This window comes from Herpailurus yagouaroundi, unplaced genomic scaffold (genome assembly GCF_014898765.1).
Source record: "Herpailurus yagouaroundi ecotype Mexico unplaced genomic scaffold, PumYag 140, whole genome shotgun sequence".
NCBI classification, from domain to species: Eukaryota; Metazoa; Chordata; class Mammalia; order Carnivora; family Felidae; genus Herpailurus; species Herpailurus yagouaroundi.
This window is the reverse complement of record NW_024412395.1, coordinates 19,340,740-19,366,941: the sequence shown is the minus strand read 5'-3', so window position 1 is coordinate 19,366,941 and position 26,202 is coordinate 19,340,740. Positions and strand designations below refer to the sequence as shown.

The 26,202-nt window shown below is 37.6% G+C and overlaps 1 protein-coding gene across 1 annotated transcript in view; it reads right to left on the bottom strand.

Annotated features, from left to right (window-relative positions):
* The window catches only part of UBXN4 (UBX domain protein 4), a 43,981-nt gene extending 19,504 nt beyond the window's left edge, over positions 1-24,477 (bottom strand). Inside the window, exons 1-6 of the mRNA XM_040474951.1 lie at positions 24,276-24,477; positions 15,472-15,574; positions 12,209-12,237; positions 11,585-11,703; positions 10,811-10,985; positions 2,998-3,091 (exon numbers count right to left, since the gene is read on the bottom strand). Of these exons, the coding sequence (XP_040330885.1) occupies positions 2,998-3,091; positions 10,811-10,985; positions 11,585-11,703; positions 12,209-12,237; positions 15,472-15,574; positions 24,276-24,357 (602 nt within the window). The 5' untranslated portion in view covers positions 24,358-24,477. The remainder of the gene's footprint in view (positions 1-2,997; positions 3,092-10,810; positions 10,986-11,584; positions 11,704-12,208; positions 12,238-15,471; positions 15,575-24,275) is intronic.
* Between the last annotated feature and the right edge of the window lie 1,725 nt (positions 24,478-26,202).

Below are 26,202 nucleotides of genomic sequence, written 5' to 3'. Positions count from 1 at the left end.
CTGAAGTCAAATAAGAAAAAAACCCAAGATCTAGTGGGAACTACTTAGCTTTCCAGAAACTTGGTCTCAGAAAACAGATATAGCTTAAGAGGAAAATAAGAATCCTACATTTACTAATCTATCCTGCCAAATTTTAAGGCTGAGTTTTTAATTTGTAGGACTTAGATTTTAAAATATCAAAGTTAGGGGCACCTGGGTGGCTCAGTCAGCTAAGTGTCTGACTTCGGCTCAGGTCATGATCTCACAGTTTTTAAGTTTGAGCCCTGCATCGGGCTCTGTGCTGACAGCTCAGAGCCTGGAGCTGCTTCAGATTCTGTCTCTCCCTCTCTCTGCCCCTCTCCTCCTCTCAAAAATAAACAAACATTAAAAAAAATTTTTTTTAAATATCAAAGTTAGAGGAAGAATACATATATTTTGCTTTATAGAGTTTGGTATTACAAAATTCTATAAAAATCAGATTACACCACAGGTATTTGATGTATACAATTTTTCTGGGCTATGAAAAGGCACCACAGATCAGTTCTATAAGACAGGGAAACTAGCAGCACATTAGGGTTTTAGAGTTCAATAACCTGCAGAGCATGGGTGAGTCAAAGGCATAAGAGCACTACAGTCTATGACAAGGCATGGTAAAGATGAAGGCAATTTGAAGGATATAAATGATGAGCTAAGAGGTCATTTGGGATAGGAGTATTATATGCTATTGTTTTTAGTTGTTGATTAACAAATTAGATTCCATAAAACAAACAAAATTCCTAACTGGATATAACTCAGATGAATAGAATATAGGACCCCAGGGCATGAATCAGTCAGTATTAGGGCCTAGGCTTTATTGGTTAACTGACCTGATAAATTAATCTCAGCAATAATTTGAAGTGTATATATGATTTTAATTATATGACCTAGATTTTCCAAAAGGTGTTTAAACCAAGAACAGTCACTTCCCAATGAAAACTGTTTCAATGGTAAGTATGCCAACATTTCATCCAATTTCAACATTTAGTATCCTTTTAAAAAAGATTTTATTTTAAATGTTTTTTCATTTTTGAGAGACAGAGACAGAGCATGAGCTGGGGAGGGACAGAGAGATAGGGGGAGACACAATCTGAAGGAGGCTCCAGGCTCTGAGTCGTCAGCACAGAAGCCCAATGCAGGCTCAAACTCACAGACTGCGAGATCATGACCTGAGATGAAGTCAGATGCTTAACCAACTTGAGCCACCCAGGCACCCCTAGTATCCTTGTTTAAAAGGCCCTAGCCCACATACATTTCATACAACGGTCCTAAAAGCATACGGTTTAAAAACACACAAATGTATGTATCTCCAAGAGTGAAGTTGTTTTTTTTTTTTTGTTTTTTTTTTTTCAGTTTAAGGATCTCGACTTGTAAACCCATTCTGTCCTGATATCTTAATTATAAGAGTAAAAATGCTCAATGAAGACAGTTTGGCAACCTCAGAAGAAAAAAAAAATCCCTAATTCCACTTTCAAAGATATGAATACAAACATTTTGTTGTGTGTCTTAAACTATCTTTACTGGCTCATTATACTATATATAACACACAAACACTAGTGTAAATACATATGGTAAGTATTTTTTAATTAAAGATGGTGTATTATATCCTCTTTGCAGAACCATGCAGGCAGACATGGGCAGACACTCTCTTACATAAGAATGGAAGCTATTAAGAAACAACAGAAACTCCCCTTATCTACTGCAATTAAGTAGCACTTAAGCCTACCCTACAATTAAGGGCTATCTGCTGTGTTTCTTCTCATTCCCCTCAAATCTCCAAATTCTTTTCTCATCTTTTACTGTCACATCACCCCAACGTGATGCAAGGACAGATGCATAGAGGTAGATTTGGTGTTAGCAAAGCAGAAAGAAACAGAGAGGATGAGCCACTGGGAACTTTGGTTCCCTGCAGCTGTTCTTTGAGCCTTCTACCACTTCTCACCACTATGACCAGATCTATCCTTTTTAGCTCAAGATCTTGGCCCTGCTGGGACTCCTAGAAAGAACCATCAGAATCTAGGTTTTGCTGAAATGAAGCTGATTCTTAGTCATGAGCAAACTCAAATACCCAGTATTCGTAATCATCTTGAAACTTGTTTTCCCGTAGAATCTATGTGAACAAGAAACTGTCAAGTCTAAGGCATTTTCTTAACTTCCATGTAACACTAAATGGTGTTAGGTCAGGATTAAAAAATATTCTTGCTGGGGCGCCTGGGTGGCGCAGTCGGTTAAGCGTCCGACTTCAGCCAGGTCACGATCTCGCGGTTTGTGAGTTCGAGCCCCGTGTCAGGCTCTGGGCTGATGGCTCAGAGCCTGGAGCCTGTTTCAGATTCTGTGTCTCCCTCTCTCTCTGCCCCTCCCCCGTTCATGCTCTGTCTCTCTCTGTCCCAAAAATAAATAAACGTTGAAAAAAAAATTAAAAAAAAAATAATAAAAAATATTCTTGCTTTATCCATTTACCATTAATTCATGTAACTTAAGAACCATAGTATATAGGACTCTAATTTGGTAATTTCTGTATTATTAAAAATACAAAACTACAAGCCACAAAAAGTTATAAATTTGTATCTGATTATTAGACCAAGTAATAACACATGACGTTTAACAGACATGCACTTATGCAGAACCCAGACTCAGTATACAGTCATAAAAGCAAGTGAAGTTCTTCCCATCTGCAACTTACTATCCTATGGTAGAGAGAGATCAAAGCAGAAGTGACAGATGGAAACATACATGTACCAAAAACCAGCAAAAAAGATTCTTGGGCTGATCAGACCTAAAGCTGACTGATGACTTAAGAGATATTCAACTTTACTTCTAGAATGTAGTCTTTATGGATACAATTAAGTTGGTCAGGTAATAAAAAATTTCAACCCAGGATTCTGAAACTTCATTTGTGAAATTTTAGCTTTTATTCAAATTAATGAAATAACTGAAAACCACTGTCTTTTCAAAATACTATTTGCAAAAATAAAAGCAAACCTTTCCACTCTGACAGTCAGGTCCTCTGGAGGTCTCTGATTTGAACATCCACCAGGCTCCTGAGATGGACTGGCATGGCCTGAACTCTCTCCTCCTTAGTTATTTAATAAAAAGAAATAAGAAAATATTGCATTTAATGCCGATTTTTAAGAAACATAAACATTTGGGTTACATTTGTTAATAATCCTCTTAAACATTACAAATTTTCCCTAAGAGTTGGAGAAGATAAGAAATGAGTGATTACTAGGGCACCTGGCTTGCTCAGTCAGTAGAGCATGCAACTCTTGATCTCAGGGTCATGAGTTTGAGCCCCACGTTGGGTGCAGGGTTTACTTTAAAAAAAAAAAAAAAAAAAAAAAGAGGGGCCTGGATGGCTCACTTGGTTAAGCATCAGACTCTTGGTTTTGGCTCAGGTCATGATCTCACGGTTCATTTGTTCAAGCCCCATGTCAAGCTCTGCGCTGACTGCTTGGAGCCTGCTTGCAATTCTCTCTCTCTAATTCTGACATTTGGGTCCACATATAATAGAATATAAGTGGGAAACAAGGCAGTTGAGGGCCACCAAGGTCAGGAAGAAGGAAATAATAAATATGAGAACAAAAATAAATGAAATAGAAACTGAAAATACCAATAGAACAGGTAAATGAAATCAGGAGCTGGTTCTTTGAAAAAACAAAAACAAAAACAAAAACAAAAACAAAAACCAATACAACTGATTAACTTCTAGCCAGACTTAACAAAAAAAGAGCAAGAACTCTGGGGTGCCTGACTGCCTCAGTTAAGCATCCGACTCCTGATTTTGGCTCAGGTTATGATCTTATGTAAGGGTTCATGGAATGGAGCCCCACATCGGGCTCTACACTGACAGCATGGAGCCTGCTTTGGATTCTCTCTCTCCCTCTGTCACTGTCCCTCCCCTGCTCATGCTCTCTCACTCTTTCTCAAAATAAATAAATAAACATAAAAGAAAAGAGAGAGAGAGAGAGAGAAAGAGAGAGAGAGGGGCAGGCACCTGGGTGGCTCAAAAGACTGAGTGTCTGACTTTGGCTCAGGTCATGATCTCACAGTTCATGGGTTTGAGCCCCACATTGGGTTCTGTGCCGACACAGATTTGGATTCTGTGATTCCCTCTCTCTCTGCCCCTCCACCACTTGCACTCTGTCTTTGTCTCTCAAATATGAATAAACATTAAAAAAATTTAAAAAAAAAAAGAGAAAGGAGTCAAAATCACAAAGTAAGAAAAGAGAAATAACAACCAACATCATATAAATACAAACAATTATAAGAGAATATTATAAAAAATTATATGCCAACTAATTGGACAACCTAGAAGAAGTGGATAAATTTCCAGAAACATATAAACCACTAAAACAGAAACAGGAAGAAACAGAAAATTTGATCAGACTGATGACCAGCAAAGAAATTGAATCAGTAATCAAAACTTTCCCAAGAAACAAAAGTCCAGAACCAGATGACTTAACAGGCAAATTCTACCAAACGTTTAAAGAATAGTTCATACCTATTCTCAAACTATTCTAAAAACTAGAAAAGGAAGGAAAACTTCCAAATTCATTCTATGAGGCTAGCATTATCTGATACCAAAATGAACTAAAGACAACACACAAAAAAAGAGAACTATAGGCAACTATCTCTGATGAACACAGATGCAAATATCCTCAACAAAATACTAGCAAACTGAATTCAACAACACACTAAAAAACAAAAAACAAAAAACGTATCATTCACCAGTGGACACCTGGCTGGCTCAGTCAGTAGAGCATGTGACTCTTGATCTTGGAGTAATGAGTTCAAGCCCCACATGGGGATCAAGTTTATATTAAAAAAAAAAAAAAAATCATTCACCATCATCACGGTCACATTTATTCATGGGTTGTAAGGGTGGTTCAATATTGCAAATCAATCAACATGATACACCACATCAGTAAGTACAAGAACGATATGATCATTTCAACAGACACAGAAAAAGCATGTGACAAAGTATATCCATTCATAATAAAAACCCTCAACAAAGTAGGTCTAAAAGAAACATACTTCAACATAATAAAGGCCATGTTATTCATGGGTTGTAAGGGTGGTTCAATATTGCAAATCAATCAATGTGATACACCACATCAGTAAGTACAAGAACGATATGATCATTTCAATAGACACAGAAAGAGCATGTGACAAAGTATATCCATTCATAATAAAAACCCTCAACAAAGTAGGTCTAAAAGGAACATACTTCAACATAATAAAGGCCATATAGAAAAAACCCAGAGCTAACATCATCCTTAATGGGGAAAAAGCTTTTCCCCTAAGGTCAGGAACAAGAGGATGTCACTCTCACCACTTTTTTGTATTCCAAATCCTACCCACAGCAATCAGACAACAAAAAGAAATCAAAGGCATCCAAATCAGTAAGGAAGAAGTAAAACTTTCACTATTTGCAGATGATATGACACTAAATAGATAAAACCCAAAGCACTCCACCAAAAAACTGCTAGAACTGATAAATTAATTCAGTAAATTCTGAGGAAATAAGATCATTGTACAGAAATGTGCTGCATTTCTGTGCATCAATAATGAAGCAGCAGGAAGAGAAATTAAGAACACAATCCCTTTTACAACTACACAAAAACTAACAAGACATCTAGGAATAAAGCTACCCAAAGAGGTAAAAGATGAGTACTCTGAAAACTGTAAAACACTGATGAAAGAAATAGAAAAAGACACAAAGAAATGGGAAGGCATTCCATGCTCATGGAGTGGGAAGAACAAAAATTGTTAAAATGTCTACACTACCCAAAGCAACTGACATATTTAATGCAGTCCCTATAAAAATACCAACAGCATTTTTCACAGAATCCTGTGAAACAATCTTAAAATTTTTATGCAAACACAAGAGACCTCAAATAGCCAAAACAATCTTGAAAAAGAAAAGCAAAGCTGGAGGCATCACAATTCTGGATTTCAATATTACAAAGCTGTAATAATCAAAACAGTATGGTACTGGCACAAAAACAGACATACAGACCAATGAAACAGAATAGAAAACCCAGAAATAAACCCACAACTTTATGGTCAATTAATCTTCAACAAAGTAGGAAGAATATCCAATGGGAAAAAGACAGTGTCTTCAACAAAACTCAGAAAACGGAACAGTAAACATGTGAAAGAATGAAGCCGGACCACTTTATTATACCATACAAAAAAATAAACTCAAAACAGATTAAAGACTCAAATATGAGACCTGAAACCATAAAAATCCTGGAAGGGAGCACAGGAAGTAGTTTCTCTGACATCAGCTGTAACATCTTTCTACATGTGTGTCCTGAGGCAAGGGAAACAAAAGCAAAAATAAACTGCTGGGACTACATCTAAATAAAAAGCTTCTGCAGAGCCAAATAAACAATCAACAAAACTAAACAATCTCCAGAATGGGATAAGAGATTTGCAAATGACATATCTGATATATCTGATAAAGGACTAGTAACCAAAATATATAAAGCACTCATAAAACTCAACACCCCAAAAATGAATAATCCACTTAAAAAGTGGGCAAAACATATAAACAAACATTTCTCCAAAGAAGTTATCAGGACGGCCAACAGATACATGAAAAGATGCTCATCATCACGCATCATCAGGAAAATGCAAATCAAAACTACAATGAAGTATCAGTCAGAATGGCCAAAATCAAAAAGAAACAAGTGTTGGCAAGGATGCAGAGAAAGGGAAACCCTTGTGCACTGTTGGTGGGAATGCAAACTGCTGCAGCCACTGTGGTAAACAGTTGGAAGTTACTCAAAAAGTTAAAATAGGGGCGCCTGGTGGCTCAGGTGGGTGTCCGACTCTTGGTTTCAGCTCAGGTCATGATCTCACGGTTCATGAGTTCGAGTCCTCTGCACAATCAGTACAGAGCTTGTTTGGCATTCTCTTTCTCTCTGCCCCACATGCTCTCTCTCTCTCAAAATAAATAAATAACCTTAAAAAAAAAGTTAAAAACAGAACTATCCTATGATCCAGCAATTGTGCTACTGGGTATTTACTCAAAGAATACAAAAACACTAAATCAAAAAGATACATGCACCAAGAAAGACACTCTTAAGTAAAGAGAACAAAGATGGTTACCAGAGGGGAGGTGGGTTGGGGGGATGGATAAAATAGATCATAGGGATTAAGAAATGCATTTGTGAAGAGCACCAGGTGATTAAAATAAAAATTTAGAAAAATAGGGGCAGCTAGATGGCTCAGATGGTTGAGCATCCAACTCCTGATTTCAGTTCTAGTCATGATCTTGCGGTGGTGGGATTAAACTGGGTGTGGAGCCTGCTTGGGATTCTCTCTCCTTCTTCCTTTGGCCCTCCCCCACTCACACTTTCTCTCCAAAAATAAAGAAACTAAAAAAATACAGTAAAATCCAGACTGTAGGAAACTACAGAAAAAAATGAGAGTGGGAATCTATTTATGAAATGAAACAAACAAACAAACAAAAAGGACTCAACAATCAGTAGCAATATACTGGACTCCAAACAAACTGAAAAACTTAGTATAATGTAAATACTGCCTAGATAATTAATGGTAAAAAAAGGATTACTGTTAAACTGTGTAGGTTTCATAAGAGATAATGATATTGTGGTTATTTTTTTTTAAGTTCTCATCTTTTAGATACTCCTATTTTAAAAATGAAATGATATAGTGCCTAAGATTTGTTCTAAATAATAAATGAAAAGGAAAAGAGGAGTACGGGACACAGATGAAACAATTTTGGCCATGAGTTGGTTAATAGGTGAAGACAGGCAGTGGGTTCATGGAATTTATTACACTATTTTCTCGAGACTTTTGTATTAAGTCTGAAACTTTCCATAATGAAGTAAAAAAAAAAAGCTACAAAGAACTGAGATTAGAGGTGCTACTCATACCTCAGGTAAGACAGAGTTTACAGTCTGAGAAGTTAAGTGTCTGCTGAAACAAAAGCATCAATATTCTTTACAGGAATATAAGAATCCTGAGTGTCTACAACAATGTACAAGATACAATCCAAAATTTCTAGACACACAATCTAACAGGAAAATGTGACTCATTCTCAGGGGAAAAGACAATCAACAAAGGCCTGTCTGTTATCTCAACCCAGAGATGAACTAGATACTGGCATTATCAGACAAGGACTTGAAAGCAGCCATCGTAACTCAGTGAGGTAAAGGAAAATGAAATGAATTAAAAGATAAGTTGAATAAAATGTTGGAAAGGGTACTGAGGGATTGAGTATAATTTCTGTAACTTTGAATCACACTGTTTCAAAATAAAAAGTTAAAGGAAGAGGAGGAGATGTAAGGAAGAGTAAGAAACTCCAGAACCATTTTACCTGCAAAATGATACAGCCACTTTGGAAGACGGCTTGGTGGCTTCTTACAAAACTAAACATAACTCTTACCACACAACCCAGCAACCACAACCTTGCTGTAAATAGCCAAAAAAAGTAAAAAAAAAATTATGCTCACACAGAAACCTACACAGAGATGCTTACAGAAGCTTTATTCATAATTGCTAAAACTTGCGAAACCAAAATGTCCTTCAGTAGGTGAATGGATTAATAAACTGTGGTATATCTAGACAATGGAATATTATTCAGCTCTAAAAAGAAATGAGCTATCAAGTGATGAAAAGACATGAAGGAAGATTAAATGTATATTACTAAGTAAAGGAAGCCAATCTGAAAAGACTACTATAGGACATTCTGGAAAAAGCAAAACCATGGAGACAGTAAAAATATCACTGAGGATGAAAAGGTGGAACACAGAGGACATTTAGTGCAGGAAAAATACTTTGTGCTATACTTATGGATACACGTCATTATACACTTGCCCAAACTCATGGAATGTACACCACCGAGAGAAAACCGTATTGTAAACTGTGGACTTTGCCTGATTATGATGTGTCAAATGTGGGTTCATTAGTTCTAACAAATGTACCACTTTGGTGGGGGATGTAGACAGTGGGGCAGGAGGTATACACAAAATCTGTACCTTCCTCTTAATTTTCCTGTAAACCTAAAACTGCTCTAAAAAAAATCTACTAAAAAATGGTTAACTTAAAGAAAAGAGTATAAATATATTACCTAATTTTATATAAAATAAAAATTTACTAGGGTACCTGCCTGGCTCACTTATGACTCTTGATATCAGGGTTCTATGGTTAAGCCCCACAATGGGTGTAGAGATTACTTAAAAATAAATATAGAATAGAATAAAAATTCACTAGATGTGCTCAAGAGCAGAAAGAGATGATAAAGAAGCCAGTGAACTTAGAGATCAACAAAATTATCCGATCTAAATAGAGGAATAAAAAAGAAAAAAAAAAGAAAAAATAAACCTGTGGGATAGTATCAAGAAGTCTAACATACATGTAAATATTTCTAGCAAGTTAAGAGAAAAAGAGAAAAATATCTGAATAAATAATGGCTCCAAATTCCCCAAATTTAGTGAAAGTTATACATTTAGAGATCTAAGCTTAGCAAAACCCAAGCAGAATAAATACAAAGAAAAACACATCTAGGCATTTTATAGTCAAATGGATGAAAATCAAAGAGAAAAGCCTGAAGGCAGAGAGAAAAGCAATACATTCCATATATGGGGAAACAATGCTGACAGAAACTTCTCATCAGAAAACTATGGAGACCAGAAGATCTTTAAAGTGCTGAAAAAAAAAAAAAAAAACTGTAAACTCCAAATTTTGTATCTAGCAAAAATATCCTTCCAGAATGAAGATAAAGCAGACACTTTCATTTTTCAGAGAGGAAGAGAAGTATTTTGCCAAAAGACCTGTAAAACAGGAAATGCTAAGGGAAATTTTTCAGGCTGAAAGAAAATGATACCAGAGGAAAACATATTCAAAAAGGAATGAAGAATTTGGCAATGATAAATATCCAGGTAAATGTAAAGGTAAGTATCCTACTGTAGAGCTAACCAGGCTACATTCACAATAGTGTCCCCTAGTTCTGTAGGCATCCAGAATTTGCGTGATCTATAGATGTAAAATCTCAAAATGTGGCTACTGATAGAGAACCTGGTAGCTCTTCTTCAAATATTCAAAACCTGTTAATGTTTAACTTCATAAGTCGCACTAAAGTTAATGAGAAATTACAGGGCATCAAATTTCATCTCAATATGAAGAAGAATTTTTCTAAAAACCAGGGCTTTGACAATAAGCTTCCTTGCAAGGAAATGAGCTTCCTGTCATTAAATATCAAATGGAGGCTATTTGGGATGCTAGAGTAGGATCATCTCTTAGGATACTAATCTGTTAACTTCTTGATTTATCTAACGCTATGCTGTCTAATACAAGCTATATTACACCAAACAACTCTGAACACAATCCCCATTATATAGTATAAAATTTCTGTTTTGCCTCTATCAACCCCACTGTAGTCACATCTCTTATTTCCACAAGCTCTATTTTACAATGATCTTTTAATTCTAATTCTAAAATGCAAATACTATTCTTTAAATGTATACATATCTTATAGGTTATAAAAACAATTCCAAATACATCAGTTCATTTGAACCTTTCAAAATACTCTAGCTGGAAAGTTGTGTGGAAAACTGTTAAGAACACAGGGACAGAAAAAAGAAAAAAAAAATGCCACTATATGACCAATACCTATATTTAAGACAATCTTTAAATTTTAAGTTAAATGAATGTGACAGGGAAGAAACACAGTATTTTTATTTTTAAGGATATTAATTCCAGGCCTTTAAAATGAAGTGAAGGAATACTTCTACTGTACCCAAAAAGGTACACTAAAAATTACCTGTCGCAGAATCTGACTTTGTATCAGAAGTGGGTGGTATCTCACAAGGCTCTACATTTCTGGACTGAGAGTTTTCAGAAGTGTTGTTAGGTTCCAATGATGTGGATGGAGTAGAGACTGAACTTTCTGACGGGCTGCCATTTGCCACTGATGTTTCACCTTTTAATGAGTGCATCTAGGGAGAAACCACATTGTAATTTAATGAACAGATAAGAATCTAAATTTACCAAGGCAGATTAGACCAAAATATGAGTAAGTCAACTGTCTCTATAGGAGGGAAAAGTACTAAATTTTCTAAGTAGATGGATCCAGATTGTATAATCCTAAACATGGCATAATCACACTGATCACACTGTGGAATTCAACTACAATGTGAGAAGAGCATAAAAAGGTTTTTAAACACTGTTGATTTTTCTTCCAATTAGAACTGAAGGAAAAAAGTTTCAAGCTATATTAGCCATTTGCCCAAATTGACTAAGTCCCTTAAAATGTGTCAAGCAGTACAGTTTGGGACCTTAATGTTCAATCTCTCTTTTGCAACAAAGTAACAGTGTAAAGAGAAGGGAGAGTAAGAAGTCACTCATTAGGCATAGGTACCTATAACTTCACAATGCTATTTTCAAACCAATCCAGGAAAGCAGTATTTTCTACCTTTCAAGTTTAATGGCATAGCAGGTTCCTGAATATACAGAGCAACTCCAAAAATATTCTAATGTCAAATTTCTGACATATCATTTTCCCATGTTTATATAAATAAATTCTCTTCCTTCTCACCTGCCGGACTTTGTGAATTCTGGTAACAAGTTCATCTGCAGAAACACTTCCTGCTATTACTTCCAAGGGAATTCCATTGTCTCCAATAAAGAAACTGGATGGAACACACACTACAGGATCTGTACAATTTAATTAAGTCTAATGATTCGTGAAAAAACAAGGGGATAATTTTATGAAATGCTACTGATAACAAAGCAAATCTTTGTGAATTTCACCGTGTAATCAGCTAACATGTTTACCAAATAATTTCAACTACAGTATCACTATGCTTGTCATGCATGTGATAAGTAAACTGATTTATGATTTATCTGTACTGCCTATCTGAAACATCCATTACATTCCATCTATTGTAAATTTTACATCTTGCCTCTTGACAATTATTTCTAACATTCCAACCAAACTGCTCCATATTGCTTTCCAGATATTGACAATAAGACTCCCTATAATCCCATTTGCTACAACGTATTATCTCAAAGGACACTTAGTAGTATAAAGTTCCTCAAAGCAAGAATGCATGAGCTCCTAAATAGAAATGAGTAATTTCTAAATGTCGTGAATTAACCAAAAGAAAGGTAAATCCTCAAGCAAAATATTTATCAAACCAATTCTTCATTGAAAGGATACAGATTTGTGAAAATTGTAAGCAGGCTTCACTGTAAAACAAAATCAAACAGAAAATCACTAGATGCATTCAAATATTTCCCCCCAAATATCCAGTTGTTTTTACAGAAATTTACTCTACCAATTAAAAGTATTTCTCTGAAACTACTAGTTCCTTTCATAGTCATCAGCTGGAAGGAGAAAACTGCAATTCTTGTCTTACAGACCTTTCCCGGTATGTTTTATAATTTTCAGATTAAAGAGCCACTTATTCTTGCAACACACAAACTGGTGGCTGGATCTGATGGCTAAAAATCAAGCTGGTATCTGCCATGTTGCTTTCTCAGCAGCAAGTGTATCTGAATACAGCATCTTGCCTTGTAACAAAAGATATTAATGCTTATGATTTACTTCTGCAAATGATAATATAATACTTTGTAAAAATAAAGGATTCAAAACAACCTAAATATCTACCAGTAAAAACTAATTATGCAATCATTAAAAAGGTACAAAAAAGTATGTCAAAATGCTACCACTTCTGTAAAAAAAAAAAAAAAGTAAATAAACAAGAATTTAAAAAGGGGAGGAAAATACATTTTCTTGATTTGGTTACTCCAGAGAAGGAAACTGGGTGGTTAGGGACAGGGACAGGAGAGTCTTTACGCTATGATACAAGTAAGAGATACTGATCAATGCAAATGAATAATACCAAGAATCAAATTAATCTTTCCAAAAATTTACACCCATTTTCTGAATATAAAGCATGATTACCACAAAAACATCTGAAAATATAATAAAAAAGTATAAAGAAAAAAATTACCAAGTCCTACCTTCCCAGAAACAACCAAAGTAAATTTTGATGTATTTCCTACCAATCTATTTTCAATGCAGGCTTATCTCCATAAACTCATAGACACTAAAATGTTACTATAGCATTAATTTCATTATTATTGTACAATACATAAAATTTACTATTCATAATTTAAAAGACACATTAGATTCTATTAGCAGGCAGTCTATAATGAAACAAAAATCAACCATCACTATACACAGGTATCCCTGCATCTACTTTTAGAAATTTGTTTAAAAAAAAATTTTTTTTTGTTTTTAAAAATACCAGATACATCAGTCTGTATATAACCTCAAGAATTCTGATTTTCTCATTTCTTCCACATTTCCAATACCCCTACATTCCTCCTCCTATTTCTGGTGCTACTGGAAGATAATGGAAAACATAAATGACAGGATATACACTAAAATGGTAAGATTCTTTTTTTTAAAGTATTATATAGCTCAATAAATATATAGTTGAATAACTGCTGCTCTGAGGCAAACCACTATGATTTGTTTCATGAAATTTTTAATATTGGAAAATTTTTACTAAAAAATCTGCAAACTTACAGGTAAATTTCCAAATATTTTAATCTTGGCAATAATTTTCATTCATTCTGATATTATCAATATCAAAATGAAAGGAATATCACTTTGTAGTTGATAACAAATTAATGTTTCCAGGCGCTGATCATTGATGCCTACTGCTAACATCATAAAGTAAGACAAGAGGTCATTATGTGCTTTCATAATGGAAGAATGGAAGACATACCACCATTTATGAAGTAGTCTTGATGGAAAAAAAATCTAACTTGAATCCAACTGTTGATTTACAAGCAACAGAGGACAGAGAAATGAACTACATGAGACTAACAGGGATGCAGTCAACAATAATCCACATGGCAGGAAACTAAAGAACGAATGACCTGTTTCTCCAAAAACTAAATTGCAAAGAAAAAACATACAGAGAAGGGGGGGGGTGGCGCGCGGGGGAGAGCCTTGAAAAAGATCAACACATCACAGTGTGTGGACCTTGATAGATCCTGAACCAAACAAACTGTAATAAATTAAGAATACAACTATGGCATAGATGAGACAAGTGAAAATGTGAAAAATAGCTGGATATTTGCTATTAAGAAACTATCACTTATTTGCTTTGAAGTATTACAGTTATGTTAAAATATTTAGGTTTTCACATGCTAAATTTTTGTTAATTCATGTTAAAAAACTTATTTTTTAAAGACACACTAAAATATAGATGAAGTGATGTGATGACTGAGATTTGCTTCAAAATTATATGGGATGAGTGGTAATGGGTGACTGAAACAAGACTGACTATAAGTTAATCACCAAAGTAGTTGACAACTATGTGGGACTTCACAGCACTACTCACTTACTTTTGTATGTCTGAAATTTTCTACAAAACATTTTTAAAGGGAGGAGATGGAATGACCAAAAATACTTGTGGATACTAGGTACTCTGAAGGACCTAAAAAGTACTTACTCCTATGCAAATTGGTGCAGCCACTCTGGAAAACAGTGTGGAGGTTCCTCAAAAAATTAAAAATAGATCTACCCTATGACCCAGCAATAGCACTGCTAGGAATTTACCCATGGGATATAGGAGTGTTGATGCATAGGGGCACTTGTACCCCAATGTTTACAGCAGCACTTTCAACAATAGCCAAATTATGGAAAGAGCCTAAATGTCAACTGATGAATGGATAAAGAAGCTGTGGTTTATATATACAATGGAATACTACGTGGCAATGAGAAAGAATGAAACATGGCATTTTTGTAGCAATGTGGATGGAAATGGAGAGTGTTATGCTAAGTGAAATAAGTCATACAGAGAAAGACACATACCACATGTTTTCACTCTTATGTGGATCCTGAGAAACTTAACAGAAGACCATGGGGGAGGGGAAGGGAAAAAAAAAAAGGAGAGGGAGGGAGGAAAACCATAAGAGACTCTTAAAAACTGAGAATAAACTGAGGGTTGATGGGGGGTGGGAGGGAGGGGAAAGTGGGTGATGGGCATTCAGGAAGGCACCTGTTGGGATGAGCACTGGGTGTTGTATTGAAACCAATTTGACAATAAATTTCATATTAAAAAAAAAGTACTATTCCTATTGAATTAAACAGCTTTATTCCCAAAAACAGGACCCAAAAGAGTGGTCAACTGTTCAGAGATAATCAATATATAATTTACAGTTACTTCCATGTTCTTACAAGTTCTTTTGCATTCCTGGTGCATGTCACATAGCTGCTTGGTAAACCAGAACTTCAGAGTTTTTCAGTAAGATACATGATGTATTTGGAAAACGGCAATCAGAATTTAAGGTCCCAATACGCCTTAGAGAAAAATCAACATTCTTATAGTCTAAGAGTATCACCATAAATCACAACAAAAGACAATGGTTATAATACTTAAAAAAATTAACACATAAGCAAACCTTTTGGTATCAATTTTAATAGCAACAAAACTGTCCGAAGATGCTTCTGTTACTTTCTCATCTTCCCAACTTGCAGCCATCTGTGTTGACTGCTCATCATCACCTGTAACACATTTCAAGGATATTTATAAGGCCAGTATCAGCTGATTCTTTTCCCCCAGAATGTGGAATTTCAAATAAAATATAATTGCACAAATACTATTTTCTATCAAATTTAAGAACAAAAACTTTCCCATAAAATGAAGAGCATGACTATGGCATTGCTAACATTATAAAAGTAATGAAAAACAGCTCAGGCTGCTAAGAAAAAAAAAGTAATAAGACATAATGAAAAAGAATGACACTATCTAGATTTTACAAAGTACTGTATTTTCTAAAAGAAGACATTCAAAGTATGATGCACATAGTATCACAATAATTGGAAGTCATAATAGAAACGTACAGGGGTTATTTTGCCTTTTGTACATGTAATTTTTTTTTTTTTGAGAGAGACAAAGAGTGTGTATGCATTGGTGAGGGACAGGAGAGGGGTAGAGGGAAGGGGAGGGAGAAAGGGAGAAAGGGAGAGGGAGGGAGAGAGAGAGAGAGAAAATGAATCTTAAGCAGGCTTGACACTCAGCATGGACCCCTACACAGGGCTCTTGATCCCATGACCCTGGGATCATGACCTGAGCCAATATCAAGAGTTAGACACTTTAACAACTAGGCCACCCAGGCGCCCCCGTACATGTGATTTTAGAAAATAAAAGCACAACACTCTTCCTTCATGGAGGACTTTTCTGTCAAGCTCAACATCCCCCAACAGCACAGCATTACTCTCCAGAATTTCCCCAAGGTAGATAGATGCTGATGCAATTCTATTTGCGGTTTGGGACTTGCCTTTTATTTTAGGTATGGTAATTATAAAAGTTATGCTGACCCAAAACTAATCTATAGTGACAGAATTCAGCACAGTGGCTACCTGGATGGCGGTGCTACTGACTGGGAAAGAGCATGAAGGAGCCTTCTGGGGGTGCTGGAAATACATCTTATCTGGATGAGAGTTACAAGTGTTTTAATAGTAAAAATGCACTGAGCTGCTCACTTAATCTTACTTAATATACCGTACGTCACACTTCAGTGACAAAATGTTTTATGTTATACCTGTCAAGCGGCTGCTTCCATTTTAGACTTGTAATATCTAGATTTTGACATAACCACTTAGTGGTGGGCAGAGGAAAACTTACCTAAGTCAGATGAAATCTTTCCGAGATTAAGCAAAGTGCTTTCTCAAGCACTTTCAGGTGAACAACCTCTGCCAACTTACAGATTTTAAAAGTTCCCAGGCCACATTTTTTTTTGTTTGTTTGTTTTACAAAAATGAGGTAATTCTCTATCTATTCTTCTGTAAGCTGTTTTCTTCCCAAGTGCAGCCTTTCCCCAATTTAATCCACCCTCAGCATTCCTCATGTTGGTTATATTTAAGGTATCTCCATCCCTTCAGTTTTTAGGCCCAAAATTTTACTTATCCTTGACTTCAGTTGACTCTATCTCCAAAATATATCCAGAATGTAACTATTTCTTTCCACTTTCACTGCTACCACCCTGATTTAAGCTATACATATCACCTAGATGATTACAACAGCCTCCAAACTGATCTCCCTATTCAATCTATTCCTTTTTTTTCCCCCAAAAAATCAATACAACCTTTACTGCACCTTTAAAATATCACAAATAAGCCTGAAAAATCATCTGGCATCTTTCTGTTTCTATAGCTGGACAACTGAGATCTTATTCATCAGCCTGAACTGTTCCTTTTTCATAAATGTAGATAACCTCCAAAAATTTTCTGATATCCTTGTTTTTTAACTGTTGTGACTTGCTGAATCAAAGCAGCTAGTTTGATACAAGTTCAATGTCATTTCCTTTGAGAATTAACTCACCTTTCTGAACCTGAGATATTGAACAAGCAATGCCAGCCTCAGCCAAATCCTACAGATTTATTTTTCACCCAAGAAATTACAGATTTCAAAAAGAGAACAATTCTTCTGAAAAACAACATTGATGGGGAAGTGAGCATATGCAGAACTGGTAACAGAAGCCCAATGTAGCCTCCTTCATCATGGTTTTTTTTTTTTTTTTTTTTTCTTTTTGAAGTAATTTCTATGCCCAACACGGGGCTTGAACTTACGACCCCAGGTCAACAGTCACCTGCTCTACCACCTGAGCCAGCCAGGCACCCCACTCCTGTCCCCTGGACCATGTTCTGTAAATGACTACAGAGAGCGCAAACAGTAGCCAGATTTTTTCTATTTCCCCACCATTTGTCAACATGGACCCTCTTCTTTTTCTTTCCAAAGAGACAGAGTTCTACACTGATGTGACTGAAGTCCCTTCGCAGGGTTCCTCTGGGGCCTTTCACAATAACTGTGCATCCTTTCAGAGTGGATGCCGACATTTTCTGGAATGTCGACAGTCTGCTGACTGCAGTAGATGTGGCAAAGCTGCTCAGTCTATTCTTAACACAGAAACTTTTGTTAAAAATTTCAGATCATATCAATCCTCTGCTCAAAATCCTATAATGGCTCCCAATTTCCCTCCAAGTAAAAAAGCCAAAGTCCCTGCAAATGGCCTCATGCCTCCAGTTACCTCTGTGACCTCATTTGTCTTCACTTTCTTCCTATTCTGCTAATATAAAAAACACTCTAAGGTCTTTGTACTAGTTGTTTCCTCTGCCTAGAATGTTCTTCTCTCAGATATTTACATGGTTAATGCTCAACCCTCTTAAGTCTCTGTTCAAATATTATCTTCTCAATAAAGCTTTCCCTACTCATACTTTAAAATGACAGCCTTAGGGTATCTGGATGGCTCATATGGTTAAGTGTCCAACTCTTGATACTGGCTTTTGGTCGTGAGATGGAGCCCTGTGTCCAGCTCTGCACTGAGAGTTAAGCCTGCTTGGGATTCTCTCTCTCCCTCTCGCTCTCTGCCCCTCCCCAGCTCATGCTCTCTCTCAAAATAAATTAAAAAAATTTTTAAATAAAAAATAATAGGGGCCCCTGGGTGGCTCAGTCAGTAAAATGTCCGACTTCAGCCCAGGTCATGATCTCGTGGTCCGTAAGTTCAAGCCCCATGTCGGGCTCTGTGCTGACAGCTCAGAGCCTGGAGTCTGCTTCAGATTCTGTGTCTTCCTCTCTCTGCCCCTCCCCTGCTCGTGCTCTGTCTCTCTCTCTCTCAAAAATAAACATTAAAAAAATAAAATAAAATAAAATAAAGTACAAAATAATAAAGTGACAGCTTTTAGGGGTGCCTGACTGGTTTAGCTGGTGGAGCACATGACTCTTGATCTCACGGTCATGAGTTCAAGCCTCACATTGGGCATAGAGCCTACTTTAAAAAAAAACAAAACAAAACAAAACAAAACAAAAACATGACAGCTTTTATGGGCTCCTGGTTGGCTCAGTCAATAAAGCATGCAACTCTTGATCTCAGGGTCATGAGTTCAAGCCCCACACTGGGCCTAGAGTTTACTTTAAAATAATAATAATGGGGCACCTGGGTGGCTTAGTCGGTTAAGCAGCCGACTTCGGCTCACATCATGATCTCGCGGTCCGTGAGTTCGAGCCCCGCGTCGGGCTCTGTGCTGACAGCCCAGAGCCTGGAGCCTGTTTCAGATTCTGTGTCGCCCTCTCTCTGACCCTCCCCTGTTCATGCTCTGTCTCTCCCTGTCTCAAAAATAAATAAAACGTTAAAAATTTTTTAAAAAATAAATAAATAAAATATTAATAATAAATTAAATAAAATGACAGCCTTCAAACATTCCCAAAGCTCCCTAATGTCCTGGTCTCTTTTTCCCTGTAATACTTATCACCTTCTGATAAACTATGTGTTTTACTTATTATGTTTACTGTCTGTTTCCCTCAACTAGAATGCAGGTTCCAAGAGGGCAAGGATTGTTTTCCTTTTATTTACTAACATAATTCAAATGCCTACAATACAACTTGGCATATGTCAAGTACTTGGGATACAGCAGGGCCTCAATAAGTGTTTTGTGGAACAAACAGCTAAATTTCTGGTACAGTAAGTATCTTGACATACCTACAATAATTGACTAATGCTGCACATTTGGGTATATTCTATGTGAAATGGGATCTAGGAACAGGAGCTTGAGAAATCTGGTCATGGAAAAGTAACCAGGGACTAGAATGCATCTACAGACTAGGACCAAAAAGAATGCCAGTAACAGTCTTCCAGATATTGAGGAAGCAAACTGGGAAAATTATCATTTGTAGTGACATCGTTCAGAGCACATCTTCAAACACTATGGGGTGAGGAAATGTAAAATTCCAAGTAAATGACAAAATTATCAACCTAGGAAATAACTATATGGCAACATTCTTACTACAAACATGTCTTAGAGAAGGCTGTGAGGCATGAGAGATCCTTTTCATTCATTCTTTCATACGTTCACTATTTTATTCCATTCTTATTGTCCTAGGCATTGGCTATAATCTAAATGTGAAACAAAGGAAACATTGTTTGCCCTGGAGCTTAAAAATCTAACAGTACAAAAAATGTACTTGTTGGCGCGCCTGGGTGGCTGAGTCGGTTAAGCATCCCACTCAGTTTCGGCTCGGGTCATGATCTCACAGCTTCATGAGTTCGAGCCTTGCATCAGGCTCTGTGTTGACAGTGTGAAGCCTGCTTGAGATTCTGTTTTCTTCTCTCTGCCCCTCCCCCACTCATGCTGTCTCTCTCTCAAAATAAATAAACTTAAAAAATTAAAATTAAAAAAAGTACTTGTTTAGTAAACAATTATAATTATAGTAATAAATACTGTTAAAAAAAGAACAGATCTAGGAAAGAAAATAGTAAGACCCTTTTAGATTGGTCAGGGAAGGCTTCTCTGGGGCAACATTTAAGGTAAGACCTAAAGGATGAAAAAATTAAGCCATGCAGAGTTCACTAAGCTGGATTTTATGTGTAGGAAAAGGTCTGTGTGACTGGGAATGTCATGAACAAACGGGAAAGCCAGACAGGAGACTAAAGAGTTGAGAGTCAAAGGTGACTCCACACTTCGGTTTATCCACCTGGATGTAAAAGTGGTGTCATTTACTAAAATGTAGAAAACTGGGGTGGGGAGAAAAACAGGTTCAGGCAGTAAATATACTTTTAAGCTTGAGAATCCTGTGAGGCATCTAAGTGGGGATGTCAAGTGGGTAGCTACAAGTATAGATTCGCTTGCTACTTCTGAGATTGGTACTTTTCATTATGTTGTACCATGTAGGTAGGGTCCCAAATATCACATCCCCACTAGGAATGTCTGTCCATAATTCAGCCTAGTGGCAGCAACAGCTGCTTGACCAACAGAGATGTAAGGATGAATGGAATTACTTAACTCACTAAGAACTATATTAACTCTACGGAGCAAGATTATTAATTGCCAACTTCAGTATCTTTAGTTTCTTATTATTAAGAAGTATATAAACCATGCTATGGAGTTAGATCAGCCTAAAATTTTAGCAAAAAACGCTGTATCCATGGTAGTATTCAGCAGTATCCAAAATAAAAGCACTTGAAAAGAACAATACAAGGGTGCCTGGCTGGCTCAGTTGGTAGAGCATGTGGCTCTTGATCTTGAGGTTGTGAATTCAAGTCCCACCTGGGTGTACAGATTACTTAAAAATAAAAAAATCTAAAAAAAAAAAATACAATCTCAGAAACAAAGAGATCTCTTACTATTGTAATAATTAGTACTACTGTTTCCATATGTTTGTTAATTAAATCTAGCATTTACTTCAAATTAACTGATTAGCCCAAAAGTGCCTCCTAGGAACATTTAGACATCTTCAATTGTGTGTTTTCCTAGTACAGCCAGGAATTCCAACCCAGAAAACATCAACTAGTCAAAATCTAAAAGCTTTTGTGGTCTATTTTAACCAAAAAAAGCAGTAAATAGTGTCTATCATGAAAATTTTAGCCCACTAGCAACACTACTCTGTGAACTGACACCTTTGCTTCAGGATCCTTGTCAGAATATTCTACCTTCCCAAGAATAGAATCAAAATCTTTTTCAGTTTTATTACTTTCAATTTGCATAGTCACAATACTTTGAAAATACTTGCTCTTGTCTGAACTGGTAGTAATCTCTCTAGTCTCAATCCCACAATTTTCTTTAATTCATCCATGAAAATTTCACTAAATATAAAGAACTTGCCTTAAGTGCTTCCCACTTGAGGGGTTTACATGAACCAAAGTATATACCCTTAAGACCACTTCTTTCAGCCATAAAGACATCTTTTTAATTTTCTACTAAGTTGGCTTATTGTTGTTGAGGTCTCCCACCTAAGAAAATCATGAGTTCTGGTTATATCCTTCGATGTTATGAACAAAGCTCTAGGCAACACGTAAGTGTTGGGAGTTTCATGACCCCTGTCTATGTATTCCTGGAGTGAAACTAATTCTGCCTAGTGTTGGAGATTAACTTTCTAAAACTCTACAGGAGCCAACAGTATTTTGAACGGGTCAAGGGACAAACTCCTTTGACAGACTAATGGTCTTCCTGAAAACATTCAACAAACATTCATCAGAGTCGCTGATATCCTAAAAGTATGTTACACATGCTCATCAGTAAAAAGTTAACTGAAGAATGTATATTTACACACAAAACCCCAAAGATCTCTAACTTTATTTTACTATTGTAATAATTAGCACTAATGTTTCCATATGTTTGTTAATTAAATCTAGCATTTATTTCAAATTAACTGATTAGCCCAAAAGTGCCTCCTAGGAACATTTAGACATCTTCAATTGTGTTTTTTGTTTAAAAAATGACTACCATAATGCTAAATTTCCTGACTATGACACCAATTTCAATAATACATGAAGTGTACAGTTGTTCAGTTTTTCTCAAGAAATAAAAGATTTTTGGGGCACCGGGATGGCTCAGTCGGTTAAGGGACCAACTTCAGCTCAGGTCATGATCCCGAGGTTTGGGAGTTGGAGCCCACTTACGATTCTCTCTTTCCCCTTCTCTCTCTGGTCCTCCCCTGCTCCCTCTCTCAAAATAAATAAATAAACTTAAAAAAAAATAAGACTTTTTTTGAAGCTGCTAAAAAAATTGGTCAGGACAAGATAGAAATATTTTTTGTGACCCTGCTATGTGACCCATGTCACTTAGCCACTGTGGACATAAATTTCCTCATCTATAAAATGGGTAAAATAAAACCTATTCTACTTATCACAAAAATCAACCGAGATTTTATGTGAAAAACACAACTTAAATGTCATAAAACTATTAATGTACACTTTTTAAAACAAGTTTATTTTGACAGAGAGAAAAAGAGCATGAGTGGGGGAGGGGGAGAGAGGGAGGGAGGGAAGGAGGGAGAGAGAGAGAGAGAGAGAGACAGACAGACAGACAGACAGACAGACAGACAGAATCCCCGTGCTGTCAGCACAGACCCTGACCTGGGGCTGGATCCCACCGACCCTGAGATCACCACTTGGGCCAAAATCAAGAGGCTGACACTTAAGTGACTGAGCCACCCAGGCACCCCAAAACTATTACTGTACTCTTAATAAGCACAGCTAAGTATCATTTAATTCTTCTTTCCTTTTTAATCCACTTTTTTTCCTTACAGTATCACAGCACTTATGTATGTGGACTATAAACTCTAAAACTGCATAAGAGGATCTAAACTACTCAAACTCTTCTAATTAACACCACTAAGCTAAAAATCTGGCATAATTTAAAACAATTATAAATTTCAAATTTAATGTTAAGTGAAATTCATATTTTAGCCTTTGTTCTTTATTGTGCTGCATAAAGTGATAGAGCTATTATCTAGTCTCTCCAAGTCATAAGTTAATAATTTGAGCATACCGTTATTAAACACAAGTAGTTAAAATAATATAGTTCAAATGGTCACAAACACTAACTTGGTTCATGTAATGAGAATCACCAAAACCACAAAGACATAGGTTTACTGTAAATCTAGAAGATTTCTGTAATAAAATAGGGTAGTAATAATATACTGAGCAAAATAACCCAGAGTAACACATGATAAATGAGTTCGCTCACGTTCTCGAAACTGTGGATATTAGACGAACCAAGCACCGAACATCTACTTATTCTAAACAAATGGTACAAAAAAAAATCAACTTGCAACAAACCAAATATTCCACATTAGACTCTCTCCCCCTATTATCATTAAAAAAAAAAAAAAAAAATCCAACCTATGTAAAGCTCAAAAGTTTGCGTCTCAGGAGCGTACGACCGCCAGTAACCGAAAACATCAGGTGGCTTCTCTTTGTTGCTTACCGATGACACAGCTTTCTTCCTGACAGTCCACAATTAATTACGAACCTAAATGCCTGTCGAAAGGCCTGTCTCTCTATTCCCACCTGAACACTTAGGAACTACACAAGCGTTGAAGCATCCCGAAGTGGGTTCTAGGTGACAGAGAGGGGTCCCAGGGTGCCCGAGAGGGAGGTGCTGGGGTCTATCTGCGCCAACTCGTCAGGGGGGCGCAGCGAGAGGCGCAGCGAGGGTGGGCTGCAGAGACCCGCGCAGAGCTGTGGGCGGGACTCAGCGCGTTTTGGGGGCGAGGCGGGTGACGGTGCCTCCGGCCGGGGTGCCGGGAGAAGCAGGAGCTGGAGGCCTAGCCAGGCCCGGCGTGCTCCAAACGGAAGGGGGAGGCGCTGAGAAAACAGGCACGGCAGCCAGGGCCTGTCGAGAGCACGGAGAAAAGGCTGGGGAACCCTAGGATTGGAGGTAGGCCGGTGGGGTGTCCGGCCACAACTCGGGCCCCCGCCCCCTTCACCTGCCACGAATACCACGAAGACCGCTCCGCTCCTCTTGGCCGACGCGATGGCGGCCGGAATGGCGCCCTGGAACCACAACATCGCTCTCCTCGGGCCCAGGCGCTTGTTCGGTGTGTTGCCGCCGCGGTCCGGGAGCTGGCCCCGCCCTCTCTTTCGTCTGGCCCCGCGGCCCCCGCAGCCCCAGCTGCTCTGTCCCCCGCCTCCGCGCAGGCACGCTAGCCCGTCAGCGGTCCCCTGGGACGCGCGCAAGCGCGCGGACCAGGCGCACCCTGCGCCACGTGACGCCACACGTCGCCGCCGGCACAGGGCCCGAGTGCCTTGTCTTGTTGGCAAAAAGGTGCGTGCGCGCGACCGCTAGGCCTCAGACCCTGCAATTCCGGAAGTGGGAAAGATGACTAACCGCTACGGCGCGTTGACGGCGCCTACAAGAGGCATGACGGGAATTGTAGTCTTCATAGGCTTGTTTGTCTTCATAATTGGAAAATGTAACGGTGGTTTCCGGGGCACGGCTAAAGGGGACAGCAGTGAGAGCCTTTTTCCAATCTGGGAAAGGGGAGGAGAAGAAGTGGTGTTCACTATCGTGAAGATGCTAATCGCCACCTCATTGAGACCTTAAATATGGAGGAAGTCGTCCCCGCCTCGAGTGGAACCCTAATTGTGGACGATGTAATTTTTATAATTAGTGGTCATTGTGTGATACGGGAAGGTGTTTTTCTGTATGGACCTACGTGGACTTTGTAGGGATTTACAGCAAGGCTTTGACTTCTGCTGAACTTATCAGCCCAACCCTGAAGAGACAGGGTAAAAACCCCAACGGCCATACAGCCGTTATACCTGAGGGGAGGTGCTGGTAGAATGCAGGCGTCCCGCAATTTCTTAGTCGTTGGCCAGAGAGCGTTCCAAAACCTCAGAACACTGGCTATGCTATTGCCACAGCTACTTTCTAAAGTAACTTAAAAGCACAGAATATATGATTCATTTTCCAGCTACTTTCCACGGTAATACAAAAGAGGATAGATAATGCTTTTGTTTACAATTTTATGTGAGAATGTTCTATAATCAAGATATGGCGTCTTGTGGTTGTTTGCCATTAAAATGAAAACTGATCCAGAGCACCTGCCTGGCTCAGTCCGTGGAGCATGTGATTCTTGATGTTGGGGTGGTGAGCTTGAGCCCCACCTTGTGTGTAGAGATTACTTAAAAATGAAATCTTTTTTTAAAAAAAATAAAGAAAAACGATCCATATTTAATACTTTCTGCAGTTGCACAGTCTCTGATAACTGTTAGCTAAAGGCTTATACTTTTTTTTTTAAGTTGCATATGTTCTTATAGTACACATCCTACATCGATTGAGTTTCCCCCTCAGCAACTGACAGTCTTTGCAGGATTAAGGTGGTACATCTGAAAATACCTCTTTCCTATAAATACTTTATCTGAAAATAGTTAACATTGAACTCCAATTTGTATTTACTTTTTTCCAATCAGGCCTCTCATATAGTGTTATAATAAACTGAAACATAATGCTGATTACAGACCATTGCTGCTTATATAGGACACCATTTCTCAAGAAGAATTAGAGTTGATCTTCAACATCAACTTTAAGTGGGTTTCTTAAAATTCAGTCAACCTAGGGGTGCCTGGGTGGCTCAGTCAGTTGAATGGCCAACTTCGGCTTGGGTCATGATCTCACAGTTTGTGGGTTCAAGCCCTGCATCGGGCTCACTGCTGTCTGAGGAGCCCACTTCGAATCCTCTGTTCCCCTCTCTCTCTACCCTTTCCCCACGTGTGCATGTGCACATGTTCTCTCTCTCTCTAAAATAAATAAAAAACATTTTAAAAATTCAGTCAATGTAAATTATTTCAGTAGAGTGATGTCTTTATTTCTAATGTTAGGATTAAACAATGTGAGAATGATTCATAGCCTTT